The sequence below is a fragment of the Cryptomeria japonica genome, chromosome 5 (genome assembly GCF_030272615.1).
Source record: "Cryptomeria japonica chromosome 5, Sugi_1.0, whole genome shotgun sequence".
Classification (NCBI taxonomy): domain Eukaryota; kingdom Viridiplantae; phylum Streptophyta; class Pinopsida; order Cupressales; family Cupressaceae; genus Cryptomeria; species Cryptomeria japonica.
The window spans coordinates 875,360,766-875,383,751 of NC_081409.1; the positions used below are offsets into that span (position 1 = coordinate 875,360,766).

Below are 22,986 nucleotides of genomic sequence, written 5' to 3' on the forward strand. Positions count from 1 at the left end.
ACATTGGTTGTGTGGTGAAAACTCAAGGTGAAAACATGTTTAAAGAGGGGTGACCAACATTAAAATATCATTATATTTGTTGAGTGTGATTGCTAAGTTGCTGATTTGGGTGATTTTCTCTAGCTGGGCGATTTTGGTGAAGTGTCTACTTGACACATTTGGAGCTGAATGTTAGTTTTGTTGTTCATTTTCTACCTATTCCTAGCTGGGCGATATTTCTTGGCACCCATTGGAGCAAGTTTTTGAGAGTAATTTTCAGATTTGGGAGGTGGCACCACTTCTCCAAGTGGGGCAATTTTATTTGGGAGATCATTCTTCCCCATTTTTGGTGCATTTCCTCCATAGTTGTGGGCTTCCATTGTTGCTCCTTGCTATTATAATTTTCAGACCTGAGTTGTTCTCCATTGCTGAAGATTATTTGGATTCCATTGTTGGCTGGGAACACATTTTCAGAATTATTCTTCATTGCCCAGCTTTTCCACACTAAGGTGATTTTGCTTGGAGGTGATTTTGTGAAAGTTTTGGAGCAGTTTCAGACCTTATAATCGCTGTTGCAAGCCTGAGACACCATTGCTAAGGGCTGTCCTCAGAAATTTTTCATTTCCAGCCACTTGCCCACTTGAGAAATTTCACTTGTGCATCATCCTTATGAGTTTTTTGGGCATTTGGTGGAGCTTCCATTGCTGATCTAAGTCTGAAACATCATTTTCAGATTTGTCTTCAGACTTAGATATTCATTACCAGCCCTTTGTTTGTGCCTAGATTTGACAAACTTCACTTTGGGAAGGTGAAATCCATCAAATACAAGTTTTTCCTATGATTGCGACAAGTTTAAACTGTTATAACAAATTGGTTGAATGTGAGCTACTTTATCAAAAAAGAAATTAACTTGATGCTTGAAGACTTTGTTGTCCTTGAGGACCACATACCTCTCCCACGTTTAATTTTTCTACTTCCTGTAAGGCTTGCTTGTTCTGAAACCCCTGTTTCTCTCATTGTACCCATTTATGCACATTGATACTGTGTTCATGATGATAGCCTTATGATTAGGATTGTTGATTATTGGTTTCAGATATGATGCTCTTTCCCTAGAGTTTTGGTTTCCATATGTCTTTGAAAAGATTGTGAAATTGCCAGAAACTGTAGTGCATGTATCAAGACCACGTCATGGAACACGCCTCTTGATGTATGCAAGGATTAGTGTTGAATTAGATCTACCTTCCCGATGCCAAAAAGCTTTTACTTTAAGGCTGGTGAATTTTGAATGGGTTCAAGCTTTAGATTATGAGAGCCTGCCTTTAAAAGGTAGGCAATGCCATGAATATGGCCGTCTAATTTGGGAATGCTCCACACTTCAGGAAAAGATTGCGAAGGAAAGAATAGAGATAATGAGGGATTCATGACACCTAAGAAAAAGTAAACCATTAGGAATAAAAATCTAGAGATACAAAGCAATAATAGAATGGAGGAAAGAGTTTCTTCCCAAAACAAAGAAAGAAACAATCCAGGAAACACAATTTCAGCTTATAAGAGGGGAGAATACGGATGGAACACTTGAAGCCTACCATTGCAGAAGGGACTTGGAAAAAATCTTAAAGAATCTGATGAAAACCAAAATACCTTTAAGTCCTCATGAGGAGCAACAAAAACTAGGATGATCAAGCTCTAAGCAGGAAGGCAATAGAAAAAATTTACTACACACATACAAAAGCTTTGAAGAAGATGACAGAAGAGTACAGAGGCCAAATGGGTTTGTTGCCTTACAAATAGTAGACTTGGAAGATGTGGCAACATGACGCCAATCTCAGTTGGATGATATCTTGGCAGGCACTACAAGCTCTATGGTTAGTCAATCAAGATTAGTTGATATAGGTCCATAAAGAGGTCTCTCTACAGAAACTGATGAAAACTCTTGGAGAATCTGATGTAAAACCAAATACCTTTAGGTCCTTGTGAGGAAGAAAAATTAGGAGGATCAAGCTCCAAGCAGGAAGGCAATATAAAACTTCTACTACACACATGCAAAAGCTCTGAGCAAGATGACAGGGGAATAGGGAAGCCAAATGTGTTTGTTGCCTTACAAACAACAAACTTGGCAGATGTGGCAACATGGCATAAATCTTAGTTCGATGATATCTTGGCAGCCAATAAAGGACCTGTGGTTAGTCAATGAAGATTAGTTAATATCAGTCCATAAGAGGTCTCTTTGCTACAAACTTCTCCTCAAACTCATGGGTAGCTTTCAAGGAGGGAGCCTCATTTGTCAGATGATAAACCACAATGCCGTTGGATTACCTGGTCCAACAAGAGTTAAAAAAAAGAATAATATTGGTCCTAGGATCAACAAATTCCAAACTGCTTCTCAACAATTCAACCTAAATGTTGTCTTGTTCTTGGAGTTTCTCACTGAAGTGGGAGCAAACCAAGGCAATCACTTCTTGCATGCATTGATTTTGCATGAATATATGTTTTTTGCATGCATGCATGCTTTCATTGCTTTTTCATGCATGCATGTATGCTTTCATTGCTTTTTCATGCATGCATAAATACATATTACATGCCCTTAGAAATTGCTACATGCAAAGTAAAAACTAACTTATAAAAAAAAATGTCAATAGTTAAATGACCAATTTATTGAGGTTGCAGGTTGTCTTTAGATATCGGGCAGCCATTGTTGGATCTTGGAAGGGTGTCTTTAGACTTAAAGAACTAAAAATCAGGTTTTTTGGGCATTTGGTGGAGCTTACATTGCTGATCTAAGTCTGAAACTTCACTTTCAGATTTGTCTTCAGACTTAGATATTCATTACCAGCCCTTTGTTTGTGCCTAGATTTGACAAACTGCACTTTGGGAAGGTGAAATTTATCAAATACAAGTGTTTCCTATGACTGCGACAAGTTTAAATGACTGATTTATTGAGGTTGCCGGTTGTCTTCAGACATTGGGCAGCCATTGTTGGATCTTGGAAGGGTGTCTTTAGACTTTAAGAACTAAAAATCAGACTTTTTTACACCCTTTTCCAAGCATTGTAGTATACTTCCGAGCACCAATTTTGATATTTTTCTGAGTATACTAGTTTGTTTTCAGACTGAAACTTCATTCCCAGCCCTTTGTTTGTGCCCAGATGTAACCATTTATGATTTTTGAGGGGCAAAATAATTCAAATGCAAGCATGTGGCATGGCTGTGACCACTTCCAACCATTGATATTCATAATTTTCAGTGTGTCTTCAGACTTTTTGGAGCCATTTTCAGACTTTTAGAGGGTGTATTCAGACTTAGGAATAAAAAATTAGACTTCAATACACCATTTTCTGAGTATTTTCAGACATTGGAGGGCGTATTCAGACTCAATCCTCAAAAAATCAAACTTTTATTGCAACTTTGATATAAAAAATCAGTCACTTTTTGAGTGTTTTCAGACCTCCAAGTGATATTTCCAGACTTGGACATTCATTTTTGGGCTCCAAATACTTGATTTTTTGAGTTTAGAGGGGTGTCTTCAAACTTGTTTATTGTGATCAGACTTATCCTAAGTTTGAAAAATCAGGTTTTCTTGAGGAGAATCTTCTAGACTTCAATTCGGACCTTCACATTTTCCAGAATTGGTGCCACAATTTTCTAAGACTACCTATCACAAGTTGGGAAAAATGTCAAGAACAAAGTCTTGATGGTGTCTGGATGTCCACTCCATCGAATGGTGATCAAATCTCCACAAGATTTTCAAGGACAATGAGTCCGGATGGGGTTGGATTTCCACCGAAGGGCGGAATTACAAAGGAAAGAAGTTGTCCAGATAGGCATCAAATTTCCACCAAGTCAAGAAATGAACATAGATAATGCGGATGTTTTGAGAATTGATCCGATAGATGCCATTTACCGGGGTGGGAACGACTGTTCGTATGCGGATGGATTTCCCACCAAGGTTGAAATTAGGTTTATCATATTGGTGTTTGATTCAATGTTTATTTGTTTTGCAGGACTGTTATGACGAAAGGAAGATCAACACTTCAAAGATTGGATGAGGATTTTCGGATAGAGATTCCAAAAAGTGAAGATGAGGACTAGATCAATCATCAAGAGGGCTTCACCTTGACGATGAACAAATGAAGGAAAGCGAGTTCAAGATATGAGCACAAGGGGATTTCACATCAAGAAATCTGGAACTACATCATGGAATTCCAATATCAAAGAGCACCAAGGAAGGAATTCAAGATTTTAACATTAGGATGAATGCAAAGTATATCATAAGGAATTCCAAACATTATGAAGAAGAGGAATGTTCAAGGCAAATTGATAAGTGTACAAGGCAAGCTGAGTTGGCATCGTAGTCACCATTCATTCAATCAAAGTGTGCCAAGTCAACATTCATTCAAGGAGGGAATAGGTGACACATGGCACTACATCAAATATTATTTATCTTACCTACCCTCGTTTCTTATTGGCCAATGTAATGGTGGTTGTAACAAACTCTAATTAGGGTTTTACCTTGTAATCTTGGTCGTTGATCTTGAATTAATCTGAGCCATTCATTTCTTTTGAGGCTCTATATAAACCCCATTGCCTCTCATTTGTAAGCGAGAGATTTTTGAGAATTGTTGGTAGATGCTGCAGATTTGAATATAAATCATTGTTCGACTTGATGGTGATTTTTGTTTAAGTGTTGTCTTGCATTCAATGTTCTCAATTCCTCCAAGTTAGATTAGAATTTAGATTAGAATTTGCTTTCAATGTTTGTTAGATTGAATGAAATAATTTGTTGAATGTATTTGTGTGGAATCCATTTATCCATACCACTAGCCTCTTGCTGATTGTAAGCGTTCCTTGCGTGGTCATCCGGAAGTTTATGCAAACTTCAATTATTATACGTCCATTGTTATGCATCAACTTGGATGGTATCAATGTTTGATGGTAGTAATTTGAAAATCTATGAAACACACCTTAGATGATTGCACTAAGCTCATGTCAAAATCTATTCGACTTGATGGTGAGACCTTGCCTAGTTTGATTCGACTGAATTTGTTCATCACTTCTTGCATTCTAGGCCCTAGAATAGAATTCCTAACCCTATTCCCTTTTGCCATTTTTTAGAAATTCTTGTTAGAATTAAGTCAAGAGCTTCAATGCAAAATCCTAAGTCATTGGCATACCTATCCTAATCCATGATAAGATTGAGCATTCATGTACAATTTAAGTCCCCTTGTGATTCCAACATTATCACATAAAACCACTGAACTTATCCACACGTCAAGACCTGACATTTCGCACCCTTGGAGTTGTCTCATTTGATCGCAAAGCATAGCATATGAGAGACTTTGTTCAAGAGAGGATAAGATACCTTGGTATTTTATTCTGTGTTCGCATGTGCATAAAAAAACACATCAACATGACATTACATTAACACTAGAAAAACTTAGTACCAAAAGGGAATACATGATTTTGTAAGCTCATGGTATTAGGCACATGGTTTTTATAATACCATTTGGCGGTTTTGCGTACACTTTTTTCTATAAAAACAAACACATGAGTAGTTGTTGAGGTTGCTTGCCTTTGGCTTGTTGGCTAAGTTTGATTGAACATCTCTTATAAATTGCAAATTTGAGGAGAGGAAGCATGGATTGGGATGTGTGGTTACATGATTCTCATTTGCTTGTTCAAATGGAATGCAATTAGGGAGCCACATGTTTCAAAAGTGTAAGATGGAGACTCTACAAGTGTATTGCAATCTTTGTTCTTGAGATAATACATTGAGTGTGTGAGTGCTTTTGGAGGTTGGATTTTTTTTTCTTGATATTTTCCTAAGGTAAATCTCGTGTCATCTTGATGGTATGTTTGTCTTTTATTTTGTATTGTGGATTATGAATACTTGTTTGCATATATTTCTCTCTTGGGGTTGTGTGGAAATGATTATTGTCATTGTGAATTTTCTTTCAGATATCTTCGTCTTAAAAATACCTCTTCCACATTTACATCTTTTAATAATCCAAGTTTGGTGAATATGTAGTCTGCAATAATATGATTCTTGTAGAAGAGGCTTTGTAGCTAGTTCCAAACTCATTGAAGCTATGGATTGAAGGAATTCATGTTCCATTCCTTATCACAGTAAGGTTAATTTGGTATTTGCTAATGTAGTAATGTGTAGTATGCTCATTAGTTGGGATGCATCTTTGTGACTACAAGATATCTTGATCAGTGTGTCATTGTGGATATTGAATTAATGGAATAAGTTCTTGGCAAGAATACCCCCATAATTTGGCTATTTTTTTCCATCATCTCTCAAAATAAATTTTCCTTTAGTACACACACATATACTTTATTAGCTTTGTCTCTATAAAGTTATCCTCAAGTCTAATTTCTACCTTTAAAGTTATAAATATTTATTTTATTTATTGCTGAATATTTAGCCGAATCAGAATAAATTGTACATCCATATATATATATATGATTTGATTTGATTCCAAAATTATTATTTTAGGTACTTAACAATCATTTAGAATTCCATCCAGAAGGTGTAAGTGTTCTATTTTGAGGAATTTGTGAACCTCCTGAATGCCATAAGATTCCTTTTTGACAAATTAAGATACAAGCTGGGATGTTCCTACCAGTTGTACCCCAGAATCCAGATCTATAATCAAGATTGATAGGAGAAAAGTCACAGGCAAATACTTCACTTTCTTTTATAAACTTGTAGGGGTCTTCATGAGACTTCTTTTTATCAATTACCTTTTCCATCATTGTTTGAGCCAAAATTGGCCAAAAATATATGATAAAATGATATCACAGTTTCTTCTTCTTTCTATACAAAATCCAGATGTTCTGAAGGCTATGTTTTTTAGACAAATTTGCTACATGGCTCTAAATGCAACAAATAATTAACCCAGGTTTCCTAAACTTTCAAGACAGCACGCACTTCACTTTCTAGACAGGAAACTACTACATCTGATTTAGTGTATGCTTCATCAATGTTACAAGGATTGTGTGGCACATCCATTTTATTTATTTAAGAGCATTCCTCGTTACTGTCTACATCTGGAAAAGACCGTTCTTTAAAAACTGTGGCACATTTATCTTCACCTCAGTGAAAGTTGTATGACAATAAATGTTCTTAAAATCTCATCCATTATTTGTCCATTTTTGGTGCTTAACAGGCCAGCTTATCATTTCCTTTTAGATGGAATGGTTCTGGAAAGCCCTCTATTTATACTGGCACTTCTGAGTTGATCATATCTTTCCTATATTCTTCCCATGAACCGCAAGAATTCAAAATCCTTTGACGAGGTGAGGTGTTGACTGAGCTTATCAAGATCTCTGAATTTGCCCATCCATTTCTGCTAAAACTCTTGAACGGAAAAAACTTTGTTCTAAGGAAATTTTTAATTGGAATATAGAATATAGAGGGGCTCATGCATATTGTCTTTCTTTGTGTGGAAGTCACATAGTACATGACAAAAATAAAGACGATTTGGAAACAGTTCTTATGCTTGTTGTTCTAATACTGTATGCTGTTGCAATTCCAAGACTTGGTCCATTAAGGAGAAAGAGTTTTATAAGATTCTTGATGTTAATATTAATGGGGCAAAATACATTTTTAAGTCGGTTCTGTTCCCTAGCATAGTTGGCATTTACTGTTATCATTGATTAGGTCTGTTTTGTGACTTCTGAGTCTTTGCCCAATGGAATAGGATTGGATTCCCTAAACAACAGTAATGGAAAACAAAATTGATTTCATTCTGCAGTTGAGATGGCTAGCTTTCCCTCAATATGTAATTTTTTTATTTTTTTCTTCATTTTAAATAAAATTGGGATAATAAGCAATTGAAGCTTCCAGAGTGTAGAGTTTTTTGTGGGATTTTTCACTAAGGGTTCATTTGTATATGACCTCTAAATCATGCAAATTAGTGAATAATCACAAGGCAAGGAGATCCACCAAGCACCTCTAAGCATCTGTTAGCATGGGAGAGAGAAATCAGCTTTTAGAACATCCTCTGCTTTAGGCTGTTCATCCTTTAGCCTTTTTTCTTCCATTGGGCAATGCTTTTAATGAGTGTATGCCTTATAAGTCTTAATTATCTCACAATATTTACTCATGTGGGATTCTCACAATTTGTCTTTCTATTATTTTTAGGCAATTAATGCTTTCATAGTGGGGTGTCATATAGATAATTTTGTTTTTATGGGATTTTTCACTACGTGCAGTATTTTCATACTTAAGTCATCATCGTGATGAATATTTTCCTGCAGTGATTTACTTCTCTATGATCTTTAACTCATGTATGGTGGTGAACAATGACAAGGCAAGGGGATCCACTAAACATGCTACTACCTGATCACTTAGTTTTTAAATTTTGAGATGGACAAGTTCATCTTAATTTCTTAAAACGATTCCTTGGGATCTATGGGTCAAATGGAGGGTTCAATGGACCTATATGACAATTATCTAGATGAATGTTTCTTTAGGCAATGTAGTGAGCATTTTTGGTCAAGACTATAAAGGTAAATTTGGGTGCCGAGAGGGTTCTGCAACTCTAGGTTCATAACAAACTTGACCTTGAGTCTGATCATGCAGTACCTCAACCAGTAATATCTCATGGGATGGGAGGCTACTGGGACCTAACGTTCAGAGTAAAATGTTATTCATTTTTTATCTTTGTAAGGTCAAAGCTAGAAATAATAATGGCTTAATATCACAATAGGCCAAATCTGACAGTAGAGGTAATGGAACTTGTCAGATCCTCTCCTGATTATTGCTGATAAATTGATAATTATGACTGAATATTTAAGAAAAGCGTGAAACTTAATATTATAACCTTAATATTAAATCAGAAAGGGTTTTCCAAGCAGCCAGCAATCAATATCAATTTAGGATCCTGTTGATGTGTTGCTTAGGCACATGCGAACACAGAATAAAATACTATAAGTATCTTATCCTCTCTTGAACAAAATCTCTTGGATGCTGAAGATTTAGCTTAAGGATTACCCAAAAAGACTCCAAGGTTCATATATGTAGGATCACTACGTGTGGATAAGCTTAGTTGGTCGTTGTGATTGCTGTTTCATCAAGGGGCATTTATGGTTCGAAAAGATTTCATGAAGTGAGTGGCAAATGGCATGCAATGTGGTTTTCTCCTAAGACTACTAAATGATGATCGAAGAAATGGAAAAAGATGAGGGTTTAGAGGAATTCTAAGCTATTCTAAAATGAATGAATGAAGAAATGACACAAGTAAAACCCAACTAGTTATAGCATCGCCATAGCTTGAACAACTCCACTAGAACTAGTGCAATCTTCTAAGGATGTTTAGAGATTTTCAAATCACTACTAATCATAGACACCATCAATTGAATGCACATCAATGATTAAGCAATAATCGAACTTAACACTTTCAAATATTCCAGTTGACCACACAAGGCTTGCGTACAATCAGCAAGAAGCTAGTGGTATGGATAACGAGCTTCACAATATATCAAATGCAACATTCCATCATCTAATCTAAACACTGAAACTAACATAAAAGATTGACTTGAGATGACAAAAGAACCATGCAATAAGCTTCAAGGATTGAGCAAAAACACCATAACTTCAATGTTTTACTAATCCAATAGCCAAACAACAACAATTCTTCAAGTCTTTCTCTTGCCAATATTCTAGCACTATTACTCTCTCTTCTACTCTATTGCTATTACTAACATCATCAACATTGCTATTAACCTTTTCAAATGAAATGAGTGGAGCTTATATAGGACTCCCAAATACAATGAATGGTCGAGGTCGAATGAAGATCAAGGGCCAAGATCTTGCCACCTAAACCTTAATTAGGGTTTAATACAAATGAAAACCCTATCAAGATAATCATCATCATGAATCAACCAATAAGAAGACAACATGTGCTAACACGGAAGTCGAGGAAGCATCCTCCAATAGGGAAATGAAATGCCAAGTGGACTCATAACAAACTTTCTTCTAGAATTTTGTTTCCTTTCTCCTTCTCCTTTCTAGCATATTCAATGAATCTGGACATCATGCCTTCCACTTCAAAAATTGGAATTTCAGGTAGATTCTTCATATGTGTTCTTCTAGGTGGATTACTTCATCAAAGACTGCAAGAAGTGTGACCTCCCATCCATGCTCAAGTTCTTTTGTCTTATAAATAAGGAACATAGTCCACATCTGTTTCAATTTCCGCCCTTTTGTCAAGAATGATGCACATCACCTCAATTATCTTGTCATGAATAGGATGGACAGTATCTTCGACTTGACTACATTTGTTACTCACATCTTCAAAAAGGAGTTTCTTCATTTGGAGCAAGGTCGACCACTGTAACAGATTAGGAGCCGATTCCTTTCTAATTACCCCTTCTTGTGCCAGTATCTGTCTAGGTGCTTTCCTTATTGCTTGCAATACTTGAACGGTGACGTCCTTAGCATGAGTGAAGGCATCAACTGTAACCATGAGGTTATGAACTATCTCAAGAACTCGAATGGGTCTACCAAGTATTTTCATCATATTTCTTACAAACTCATTAGCCATTGTGAATGATTTGCTGATCCATGCCTCTAGAAGTTGTGCTGAATTCCTCATTTTCTCCATATGATCAACTGACTCTGCGGGAAGCAAGTTAGGTGGTGTGGCTGCTGGACTTTGATGTGTCAATGGTTGCTGAAATTGTTGAACATAGTTCCTCCATGCATTCACCTCCTTTTCTAACCTTTTGTTCTTCTCTATTTCGGCCTTTAGCTTCTCATTGACCGCCTTCACTGAGTCAGTTGCTTCCTCCAAGGTTTGCTCAGAAGTGAGTGGACCTAAGTCAAATGTCTCCAAATCATATTCTTCTTCCATAATCTCATCTTCATATTTATTTACCGTTGGAGTGGCAATCTGTATCTTTCTGGAGCCTGCATCATCTCTTATTATTTTAGACATCTTCGGAGCTTTCTTTCTCTCAATGACTTCTTGAGGTCTGTTTAGAAGACTTTCTAAATCAAATGCTTGTTGTTGTTGTTGTTCTATTACTTCTTTGGTAAGCCACTCTTTGAGCCATTCGGGAATAAAAGATCTTCCTTCTTTTACTTGCACTTCTTCGGGTAATAGTTCATTCTTGGGAGGGGAAGTTACTTCATTATTGTCTCCTTGTTCTTCATCATCACAAATTTGGATATGAAGGGCTGGATTTGATGATTCTTGTGGCATTTTCCCTTTATCTTGCCTATCATTCTTGTCATTTTGTATTGTAGACTCTATTGATTCATCTACTTCGTGGACCATGCCTTCATCTATTCTTTGATCTTTGCCTTGATTTTCTTTTTCGTGTCTAGAAGAAGCACTAGGAGGCTGATCAGAATTTGTCTTTTGCTTAATCTTGGAAGTCTCCTTCTTTCCTTGTTCATTCTTCCTTTTTGATCCTTTGGAATGAGTGGTATTTTCATTGACACTTGCCCTTTCTTCTTCTTCTGTCCTTGTCTCCAAATTGAATGTCATTGTCACATCTTGCTCCTTCAATTTCTGATGTTGAATATTGTTGGTGTAAATAATTATTCATCATGGATATTATTACACTTACTTAAGTTTACTTAGGATAATGCATTTCATAGTAGTTTGGATATGAGACACTTGGGTGTTTGTGCCACATTGGGATAGTGTGTGTAGGAGAAATTCCACCTCTTTTGGTGTTGATCTTGTTATTACACTATCATATCCACTTATTGTGGAGTGATAATTCCACCTTCGGTGGGTGATCCACCTCATGTGGAATATTATATTATTTCTCCTACCTACCCACACCTATTTCCTACCTACCCTTGTTTCTTATTGAGCCACATGTCATGTTTGTGTGCTCATACATATCCCTAGCCTTGCCTATATAAGCAGGCTCATCTACATTGTATGTAACGATTGAACAATCATTGATCATTTTCTATTAATGAGAATACAGTTTATTCTTGTCCCATATTATGTCTCTTTCATGTACATTTCAATGACTTCTTGATCTTGGCAAAATCCAACATGGTATCAGAGCTATTGGAGCTTCATTGATTCGTCTTGAAGAGGCATTATTGTGACGTCAAGAGGCAGATCTGAGGAGCAGCATCATTTGGAGGCGTCCTAGACCAGATCCGACCTCGCCATTGCGTCCGGAAGGCCATTTCCATGAATTTTGGTTATAAAGTTGGCCTATTTTGGTGAGGAAATTTTTTTTCCCCAATTTTGCTTATCGTACGGATTTTTCGAATATCCCTCTATTTTTTCGAAAAAAAAAAAAAAAAAAAAATTTTTGTTTTCTCAGAAAATTTGTTTGAAAAATCGAAAAATCGAAAAAAAATCAAAAAAAATTTTGAAAAAATAAAAAAAAAAAATCAAAAATTTGAAAAGAGAAATCAAAAAAAAAAAAGAGTTTTTGGGGGGTCCGCAGACCCCCCCTGTGCCTCGTACTTGTCTGCAGTTTCTTGCAGGTACTCGCAGCTGTCTCCGTACCTGCAGCGCCCGTGTACCTCCTGTCCTCGCCGCCGCCCGAGCTCATCCCTCGGCTTCCGCTCTCGCAGGTCTCCGCCAGACTGTCCTCCGTCACCCGTGCTCCCGCCGGCGAAGGCCCCCGCAGCGCAGGTCTCCGCCTCCTCCCGGCCCGCGCCGCTTCGAGCCCGTAGCCTCCCGCATCTCCTCCAGCGCGGCCCTGACTCCGCCGCTTCGTGCCCCCAGTAGCGCCGTCTCCGCCCGTCCTCCGTGCCGGCGCCCTCCGCCCCGCTCCGGCTCCTCCCTCGGTCTCCGCTTCCGGCAACAACACCTCCCGGTGCTCTCGGCCTGCAGCATCCGCCGCCTCCGCTCGAACGTCTCCGCCACCAGCGGCTCCTCCGCCACGCAGAGTCCAGGCCGGCGAATCCACGCCCGCCACGTGGCAGGAGGCCACTGGCCCGTGGACATAAAAACGCAGACTTCCGTACACCGCCATGTAGATTTCCGTACACCCGTCACCTACCCAGTCAGCTTGCACACATCATCATTCCGTACAGTACGGACTGTACAATCAACTTGCCACGTCAGCCGTCCGTACAGTACGGACGGCCAGTCAGCCAGGCAGCGAAGTTTTGGCGACGGTCATACGGCCGTCAAATTTAACGTAGTGTTTTGCTGACGTCAGCGCCACATCAGCAGGGTTTGGAAATTTTTTGACCCCCTCTCATTTGCATTTTTGATTTTGCAGTTCAACTTCAAATGGCCATAACTTGCTCATTTTTGCTTCTTTTTGGGTGCAATTTTTTTTGAAATGGGCTAGAATTTCGTGCTCTCCGCAGTGGTGAAAGAATTTTTTGATTTTGATGCACGGATTTTTCAGAAAATGCAGTTTTTGGTGACTGTCCCTGAGTAATCCCTGTTTTTGCAACTTCAGAGGCTTCGTTTGGGGTCATACGACCTCCTTTTCAGGTGCCGTTTTTTTTGAAAGTGCGTATTTTTTCCTCTACTTTCACATGATGCTATCAGATTGATGTCATTGTAAGTAGAAATTGTACTTTCAGATCTTGGCCATTTTTGGCTCTTTTGGTACTTGTATATTTGCTTGAATCTCAGTTAGATTCATTGCACTATTGATTGAAGTCTCTTGTATCTCATTTGAGAAGTTGTAAAATTTGCATCATAAGTCCACTTTGCCGTGTTTTGCAAGTGGCTCATTGTAATCGCACTAAGTATAAAGTGCCAAAATCATCACTTTTGGGGGGGTACTTTGATTGATTGAATTTGGGGGGTGTCTCTTGTGCTTTTGTGCTCTTGTGTTCTTTCCTTTTTGCTGCTATGAGTTCTTCTAAGTTTCCTCTCTTAACTCCACATAATTATGCTACTTGGAAAATTGATGCATGGAGTAAACTTATGGAAAAAGGACTCACTCATTACATTGATGGAACTATTGTTGCTCCAGCTGATCCTAAGGCTGATCCAGTTGGTCACTTAGATTGGCTCACTAAAAATATCATAGCAATTGGTACCTTAAGAAAGTATGTATCAAAGGATCTCATTTTTCATATTGAGAAATGCACTCTAATCAAGGATGCTTGGCAAAAGTTTCAAGACTTGTATGGTCAAGTTGATGAGATTAGGGGATATCAAATTGATAGTGATCTCACCATGTTAGATCCCAAGAACTTTGATACTATACAAGATTATGTCACTAAGGCAAATGAGTTGAGGGCACAACTCAAAGATTGTGGCATTGATAAGAAGGATACTCAATTGATATTCAACTTGATAGGGAAGCTTCCACAAGAATATGCAGCATTTGTTTCTAGTTTCCAAACTCATAGGATGACAATGGGTTCAAGCTACACAATGCCTACATTTGATGCTTTCAATGAAATGTTGATGATGGAACAAACTAAGTTGATAAGCATGGGCATTCTTAAGACTTCTTCTAAGTCTCAAGCATTGGTGGCAAATCAAGGAAACAAAGGAAATCAAGGAAAGGACAACTCAAACAAGAAGAAATGGCAATCAAAGCCTAAGGAAAAAGCATCATCTTCTCCACAACAAGGAGATTCATCTTCTTCCAAGAAAGATAATTCACCAAAGAGAGAGAGACCTACTTGTGCTTATTGTAAAAAGATTGGTCATGAGGAACATCGTTGCCATACTAAGAAGATTGATGAGCTCACACATATCATCAAAAAGCATAACATTGATTTGCCTAAAGTCTACAAGAAGGATGATTCATCAACTTCCACTTCCTCACATTCAAAAGGAAAAGGGCAAGCATTCATGGCTTCTACAAGTGGAAAGACTCACTCTTTTGGAACAAGAAAAGGACAAGCTCTATGTGCTACAACAAATCATACTTCAGAGAGATGGCTTCTAGATTCAGGGGCTTCTCATCATATGGCATCTTCACAGTCTATGTTCTCTACATTTGAGCCTTGCACCATGCCACAGATTTTGATGGGCAATCATACATACATGGATGTGATTGGGAAAGGATCTATTGACATTGGGGATAACTCCTTCAATGATGTGTTGTGTGTACCCCACTTGACAAACAATCTCCTTTCTATCTATCAAATCACACATGGCGCAACTAAGAGAGTTGTGGAGTTCACACCTGACTCAGTTTTTATTAGAGACATGGAGACTAGAGCTATCATTGCAACTGGGGTGGTTGATCATGCATCTCGGTTATACTCCTTTTCAGATTTTGTTGATGATGATGATTTCACATTTGATGATTCTACACATGATGATCACACTTATTGTGATGATTCAGATTTTGAGGAGAACTTTGGACACTTGAATTTGGGGATTCTCACATGTAACCCAGTTCTTGAGTCTTGTACTTCATCTTCTCATATTGATATCACATCACCTATTGCACCTGATGATGCAGATAGTGCGACAGTTTTGCCTACATGTGATTCAGTGCAGCAGGATATACATTGTCTTCCAGCTTCAGATTCATGGGATGATTACATAACAGATATTGCAGGTTTGTTTGTGGAATCCTACATTGCAGATTTGGGAGACATCATTGATGACATACATCTTCTCTTTGATGAAGATGATCCTTCTTCGATTGTTGCGAGGGCACACTCTGACCCTCTTGTTCATTCTCTACATGATCATTCTTTCGAGGTTGACATGATTGTGGATACTTATGTACAGCAGTTGGAGGAGGTCTCTTTATTCTTTGAGGAGACACATGAGTCTTTGGACATTGTTCTACATCCATCTCCACTAGATGTTGCAGTTCCTTTTTCAGCAGTATGGCACAGTTTACCATCTTTGGAAGGGGTATCTTTCAGCATTGACATGGGGACACTTGAGCAGTTTTCAGAGATTCCTTTCATCATGAGTTTTCTTCATACATCTTCTCTTCATGATTGGGGAGACTTTATGGATACACCTTTGGTTTTGTTTCTTCCTAAGGGGAGGAATGTTGTTCGACGTTCGTGGAGCAGTTTCTTCATACATCGAGCTTCTATCATTGGTGCAGATTCTTCATTGAGGGATGATCACAGTTTGACTTCTCTTCTTCTCTCATATGGGGGGGACATTTTCCTCACATGGGGTTTTGTTCCTCACATACTTCTTTGAGAGTTCTCTTGTATAGCTTTCATCTCTCTTTTGGGGGAGGGTTTTTTCCCATTGGGTTTTTCTCTCTTTCCCCACTTTGTGAGAGATTTCATTGCATTGGTTTGCATGCATTTGCATTTGTGCATGGGTACCTAACATGGCCTCGTAGCCGGGACCCATCTTGCATTGCTTAGTTGCATTGTAGACTTAAGTGCATTCCCCTAAGTTGCACTTAAGGGGGGGTGTTGGTGTAAATAATTATTCATCATGGATATTATTACACTTACTTAAGTTTACTTAGGATAATGCATTTCATAGTAGTTTGGATATGAGACACTTGGGTGTTTGTGCCACATTGGGATAGTGTGTGTAGGAGAAATTCCACCTCTTTTGGTGTTGATCTTGTTATTACACTATCATATCCACTTATTGTGGAGTGATAATTCCACCTTCGGTGGGTGATCCACCTCATGTGGAATATTATATTATTTCTCCTACCTACCCACACCTATTTCCTACCTACCCTTGTTTCTTATTGAGCCACATGTCATGTTTGTGTGCTCATACACATCCCTAGCCTTGCCTATATAAGCAGGCTCATCTACATTGTATGTAACGATTGAACAATCATTGATCATTTTCTATTAATGAGAATACAGTTTATTCTTGTCCCATATTATGTCTCTTTCATGTACATTTCAATGACTTCTTGATCTTGGCAAAATCCAACAAATATCTACCCATATTCATGTGCAAGTTAAAACTTGATTCATTAATTCCCTCATATCTGTGACTTCCTTTTCATCCCAATCAATCTTTATTTCTTTATCCTCCATCTCATAGGTAGATTGGATATATCGACCACTATCTTGTGCTTGATCAGCCACTCTATAGATTTTGCATTTCCTGATGAGATCAAGAGGCAGCTGGGAGTGCATCTTCTTCTTTATCTCGAAGTCATTTTGTGCATTCATCCAAAAATCTTCTACTTGAAACACATGCTTATGCTTCCTTCCAGCCATTTCATCTACATTACCATAGGGATCAAAGTTATCTCTAGAAGCAAATGGTGTAAACAAATATTGGCTGGACACTTTCAGCTATTTGAAGGGAAGGGCAAACTTCTATTGAATTCTCAAGTGAAATGGAATTAGTGATGACAGCTCCATGTTTGTACCTCAAGGATTTGGACATGCTAACAATTGTCTTGCCAGTTCGAGAAGTACTATCCTGTCTGTGGGATAACGTGGAAACATAAAAAGAGGAGAAGGACATCCTTGGATCCTTATATAGGTGAATTTGAAAAATTGAATAAACCATGCACCATATTGTTTGACAAGTTCTTGTGCCTCCGGAGACAATCTTTAATGGATCCCACCTTGTAGAGTCCTAGTGATGTGCATCGTGAAAGTATCATTGATTGTTCTATAGTGTTGTTTAGGTGGGTGGTGCAATACTTCATAAGAATCACAAACCCTTATCTCTCCAGGTTCTCTTCCAACTCGGCCTCTATGTGGTAGCCCCACATATTCATAACTCGCTAGAGAATATATGATATATGAGCTCATGTGGAATGAGTTGGTAGGAATCAACCTTCTCAAATGTACATCTAGGCAATTACTAATGATTCTTGCCCAATTAATCATTCCTTTCACTTGAATAATTATTTGAATGAAGAACATCCATTTGTTAAAACAAAAGGCTTGAGGAGCACATATAACCCGACCAAGCAAGGTGATTAAATCCCTAAATTCCTCTTGGAAGTCAATTTGGTGTGGCCCATTAGGTATCTTGTTCAAGCAAGGTCTACTCTTTTGCAACCAATCCCTATTGATGATTGATAGGCATGCATCAAGATCATCTTCATAAATCGATTTGGCTCCTTCTAAACTTCTATAGATCATGTCCCTCTGTTTTGGTAGATGGAAGGCTTCACTTATGGCTCTTTCTGATAGGTAGGCAAGAACGGTTCCATCCTTGGCCACAATTGTCCTTGAGTGTGAATCATAGTGCTTGGCGCATTCAATCATTAGTTCATGACATCTAACTGTAGGAGGGAAGCCGGCTGCCTTGATGATGCCGCTCTCTATTATCCTCTTGGCTATAGGTGATGGTTTGCCAATGTATGGTGCCTCACGAAGCTTCTTCACATTGAAGTCCCCAAGATTTGTATCTCCAATGTTGCTCCTCCGGGACGTAATCTTGGTCTCCAAGTCATTGCTCTTCTGACCTTCTTTGATGAGAGCTTGCCGTGAGGATGATCTGCTTGTCTTAGGCGCTACCATGATTTACCTATAAGAGATGGTCAAGTTAGGGTCTTGACAAGGTTATAAAAATTAACAACTTTGAGCTTGCAAAACCTTATAAATGAAAATGAAGTACTGATTTAAACCAGTCCTACATTATAATGATTCTAACTGAATGCTTCATAAGACTGTCCTAATCCTACACATGCATCGTAACTTGAATGACTTTGATGATTTCCTATCAATTGAATGACTGACACTACTTAATGAGATGACTATTCGAAATGCAAGTCTGATGCCTAATACAAGTCTGGGCTGTCCAAGGTGAATTCGCTGTGTGATAGGCTTCTTGCTTGAGCAAATTCGCTTCTTCTGATCTTCAAATGACAGAATTCGCTTTCTCCAAAAGACTAGCCCTGCAATTAATGGTGAAGTTCGCCTTGTGTACTGATTGAAATTCGCTAATGTTTGATGAAGTTCGCTGTCTTGCTGTAGTGATTCAGTGATCTGCTGCTTATAGAGAGGAATTGTGCTTTGACTTGATGTTAAAATGATCTTTCAACCTCTCTTATATATGCGACTTAGGGTAGAGGTGTGCCTTTTGGGATACAAGGCCGACTTGGTTCAGTGTAAACAAAAATGTAAATTGTCTTTCTTGATGCTGGCCAACTTGACAGATTATACTCTTCTTAGCAATTCGAATATTTGAACTGATCATGGTGCCACAATGCTTGTCTTGTTGAATTTCACTCTAGGTCTCTTGTAAGGTACACACAATTCGCTCTAGGACCTTAAGGAGGACAAGGTTGAGGTGATAATTTCGCTCTACATCCTTCCCAAGGACAGGACCTATAATGCCATTCGCTCTCTGTCCTTAGCAGGGACATGACCTATAATGCTATTCGCTCCAAGATCTTTCTAAGGACATTTTCAAATGATAGAGTTCGCTCTTGGACCACGGTAAGGACAAGGCATGATTCTAACCAAAGTTCGCTTTAAGACATATTCAAGTTCGCTCTTGGACCACGGTAAGGACAAGGCATGATTCTAACCAAAGTTCGCTTTAAGACATATTCAAGTTCGCTCTAGACCATCAGCAAGGACAAGGCAAGGTGATAATTTCGCTCCACGTCCTTTGGAAGGACAGGACCTATATGACAATTTTCGCTCCAAGACCTTTCCAAGGACAAGCTTCAAAAATGGAATTCGCTCTATGACCTTAAGGAGGACAGGCCCTATAACAAAACTCGCTTCATGCTCTATCCAAGGACACGGTCTAAAAGATTTATTCCAAGTTGATGCAAGATACATGGTTAAGTGAAAAAGCTTGCTCAATGTCCTTTGGAAGGACAAGGTCAAGATAGGTATTTCGCTCAATGTCCTTTCCAAGGACAAGACCTATATGACAAGACTTAGCAGTTCACCTTAGGATCTTTACAAGGACATGGCTCGAAACTCACCACTTTCTTTTACCTCATCGATTTGAGTCTTAAGTTTTCCAATTTCTCCACATGAAAGCATCATCAATTTGGCCCTTAAGAACACCTATAGAGGAAATTCGCTCTGTGACCTTCAGTAGGACGGGACCTAAAACCAAATCTCGCTCTAGGACCTAAGCAAGGTACGGGTCAAGGCATTTAAGCAAATTCACTCCAATGATGGGTTTTTGATGAAAGATTTGTTCACAAATTGGGGCAAGGTAGGCGACCTTATGGATGACTCTTCACTTGACTCTTTGCTTAGCTTATTGAATCGTGAGTCCATCTACTAATCAATTCTTTGCCATGCTTGATAATCCATTCTACTCCACTCACTAGAAAAGAGCATAGAGAGAGAGAGACTACTCCTAGAGAGGGCAAAACCTAAAAAAAAGGGGGGTCCCCATCTTGATGGGGTGATGTGTGATGTGGTTACAAAAGATCCAACTAGAAATTATACAGCTAACATTATATCAGCTTTGAATAAAATATAACTATATTAGGGGAAGATCGGTCCAAAATATACGAGTTATGGGATAACCCAGTTTAGGAACACAATTAACTACAGTTCCCTACACAGTACAGCTATAACAGCTAGTAATAATGTTTTTCTGAGTACAAACAGATGCTAATATTCACAATCATGCATATAGGACTGTGGCTCCTTCTGAAATCACCCAATTATAATATAACTGATCAAATCCCATGTTTCTTGTGTTTGAGCTTCTTCTCAAACTTTGTATTTAAATTCCCAATGTATCATTCTATACGTATGATTCCAAAAGAGATGAATTACTACCCTAAATATTATATATAGCCAAAAGAGATCCAAACAGAAATGATATCTTAGGCAACCCGTTGATGGGAAAGTCTAGTCCTCCTGTAGGTGATTGCAAGCGAACATTTTTAATCATTGATTTTTTGCGGCTTCAGTTCTGTTGGCATGTAAACATGCTTTCTGAATAACTTAAGCTATTTCTTGTAGAATCTTTGTCAACTGGAAAGCATGATTAAACCTTATTTTAAAGCTTTCTATTTTCATCTTGTTGCATGAAATAGTTGTTTCTGTAGATTTTTTTCTTGTTTCTAAACAATAAGGTTTTTGATGTTTGACATGTTTTCTTGCAGGTTGTGGTCATGAACTTTGTACGCGGTGTGCTTTGTACCTTTGTTCCACAAACAATATTGCAACTACAGTATCAGGTCCTCCTGGTTCCATACCTTGCCCGATGTGCCGACATGGTATAGTTTCATTTATCAAGCTTGCCCATACCTCTGCAATTAAGGAATTGGGAAGATCAAATCTGCCATTATCTCTATGTACAGCCTGTTCAACAGAGGTTGCAGAACCCACTTCATTATCGACTGCTCTTTGCAATGTAGATTATCGGAGATGCAGGGTGTCTCCTGTATCAAATAGTTCAGTTCGTGTGCTCACCTGTCAAAGATTTCCCTTCAATTCAAGTTTTTGTATTAGAGACCCTGAAAGTGCTCCTTCAGCAGCACATTGCAATTCGGAAGTATCTGAAAACCCTGGGGAGGCTTGGCAAATTGCTAGGACAACCCCCATGGGCAGTACATCTGAACATTCTACAACTGCACAAATTGACCAATCTGCTTCTAAGTCTCCTTCTGTGCATACCCAGGACTCTGCATCTCAGGTTGAAAGCAGGTGGTGGCGTCCAAGTTTGTTTTCATGGAGTCATTATACTGTAGCTTCTCAAAGTTAAACTTACCATGAAAATCTATTAGTATTCTTTTATTGCATGGTTGCAATGCCTGTCCATCTAATGGTGCAGTTAAAGTTTTCTTCCTTCTCAAGTTTGCATCACAATTTAAAATTTTTTGTTCTCAGAGATGGTTGCTTTAGAGTTGTGGCTTCAAGATGTGTCCGTTTTGGTTCTGTAAAGATATAGGGGGATTGTAATGTATAATATATGTCTAAATTCTGGAGTTGAAAGGTGAATAAATAGTGATATTAATTGTTATAAATTTTTTATATTGATTTGCAGCTGGACAATAATCCATCCATTTTAATTGGATGAAACTTATATCATATTTCTTTGATGCTTAAACTTGGACAAGAAACATTTTGAAGTTAGAACTAACTTCATACCTTGCTAATTTTCAATTGATCTTCATTATACTTCTCTCATGTAATCTGGGTAATGAAATATCCTGATAAATGTTACAGACCTTAAGTTCTCTGGTTAATGAGTTACCTTTCATCAAGGGTCAAAGAGCTGGGAAAATTGTGTTGCTATGGTGTGAAGAGATCAACTTTGACAGGGAGGTTCGTTCATATCAAGGGTTAATGAAATATCAAGGGAAGTGTTGCTATGGGTAATGAAATATCCTGACAAATTTTACAGACCTTAAGTTCTCTGGTTAATGAGCTACCTTTCATCAAGGGTCAAAGAGTTGAGAAAACTGTGTTGCTATGGTGTGAAGAGATCAACTTTGACAGGGAGGTTCGTTCATATCAAGTATGTAACATATAGTTTTGGTCCATTTTGTGGGGTTGCAATATCTGATATTTTGCATTTGCCATAGATATCATTTTACCTTTTTTTCAGCCATTCAAAAATTTCTAATTGCATTTTATCTATCAATTCTGCATATGCCTGCACAAAAACAAAATAGGATTGTATACAACTGTTGTACACGTATCTACTTATTTAATTAAAAATGTGCTGGAAATCATACTCCTATCTGCATATTATTCTGCAGGATAGCTCCAGTATGTTAAGGATGCTTCTGCATCAGACTTGCCTTGACATTAAGGTTGTGAGCATGGTGCTTACTATTCTAGTTTTGAAATCAAATCTGCAGAGCTATGTAATTCTTTTGGATCTTTACCTTTCTATTCAACTAGGCATTTCCTAGCGTTCATGCCACTTTTCTATCCAGTCTTATCATAATCGTCTTGCTCGTTTCAATCTGTCCCCTGCTTCCGATCTGTGATTTTTACATTCCGGCATTTTGAAACGAGATATTTATAATTTTGTTACCTAGTCTTTACGTAATATTTTCATCCATTCTCATTAGTTTCTTGTCACTCATTTCAAGCTAAGCCTGCTGCTTCCGATTTGTTGGTTCTGTGCACCTGCATAATGATATTCATACAAATCCGCCATAAAGAGAATTGGCTAAATTTCCAACACATTGGGCAGCTCTGCTTACTATGGATTATGCAGAAGCCTCTTTAAGAAAAATCATC

The 22,986-nt window shown here is 38.2% G+C and overlaps 1 protein-coding gene across 4 annotated transcripts in view; it reads left to right on the forward strand.

Annotated features, from left to right (window-relative positions):
• LOC131067395 (probable E3 ubiquitin-protein ligase XBOS32) overlaps positions 1-21,841 on the forward strand; it is a 96,038-nt gene extending 74,197 nt beyond the window's left edge. For 3 of the 4 annotated variants that reach the window (XM_058002371.2, XM_058002378.2, XM_058002379.2), the window contains one exon: positions 20,895-21,841. In XM_058002371.2, coding sequence (XP_057858354.1) covers positions 20,895-21,496 — 602 coding nt within the window. In that variant the 3' untranslated portion in view covers positions 21,497-21,841. The remainder of the gene's footprint in view (positions 1-20,894) is intronic. The other variant, XM_059221811.1, reaches the window with a different exon arrangement.
• The last annotated feature ends 1,145 nt before the right edge of the window (positions 21,842-22,986 follow it).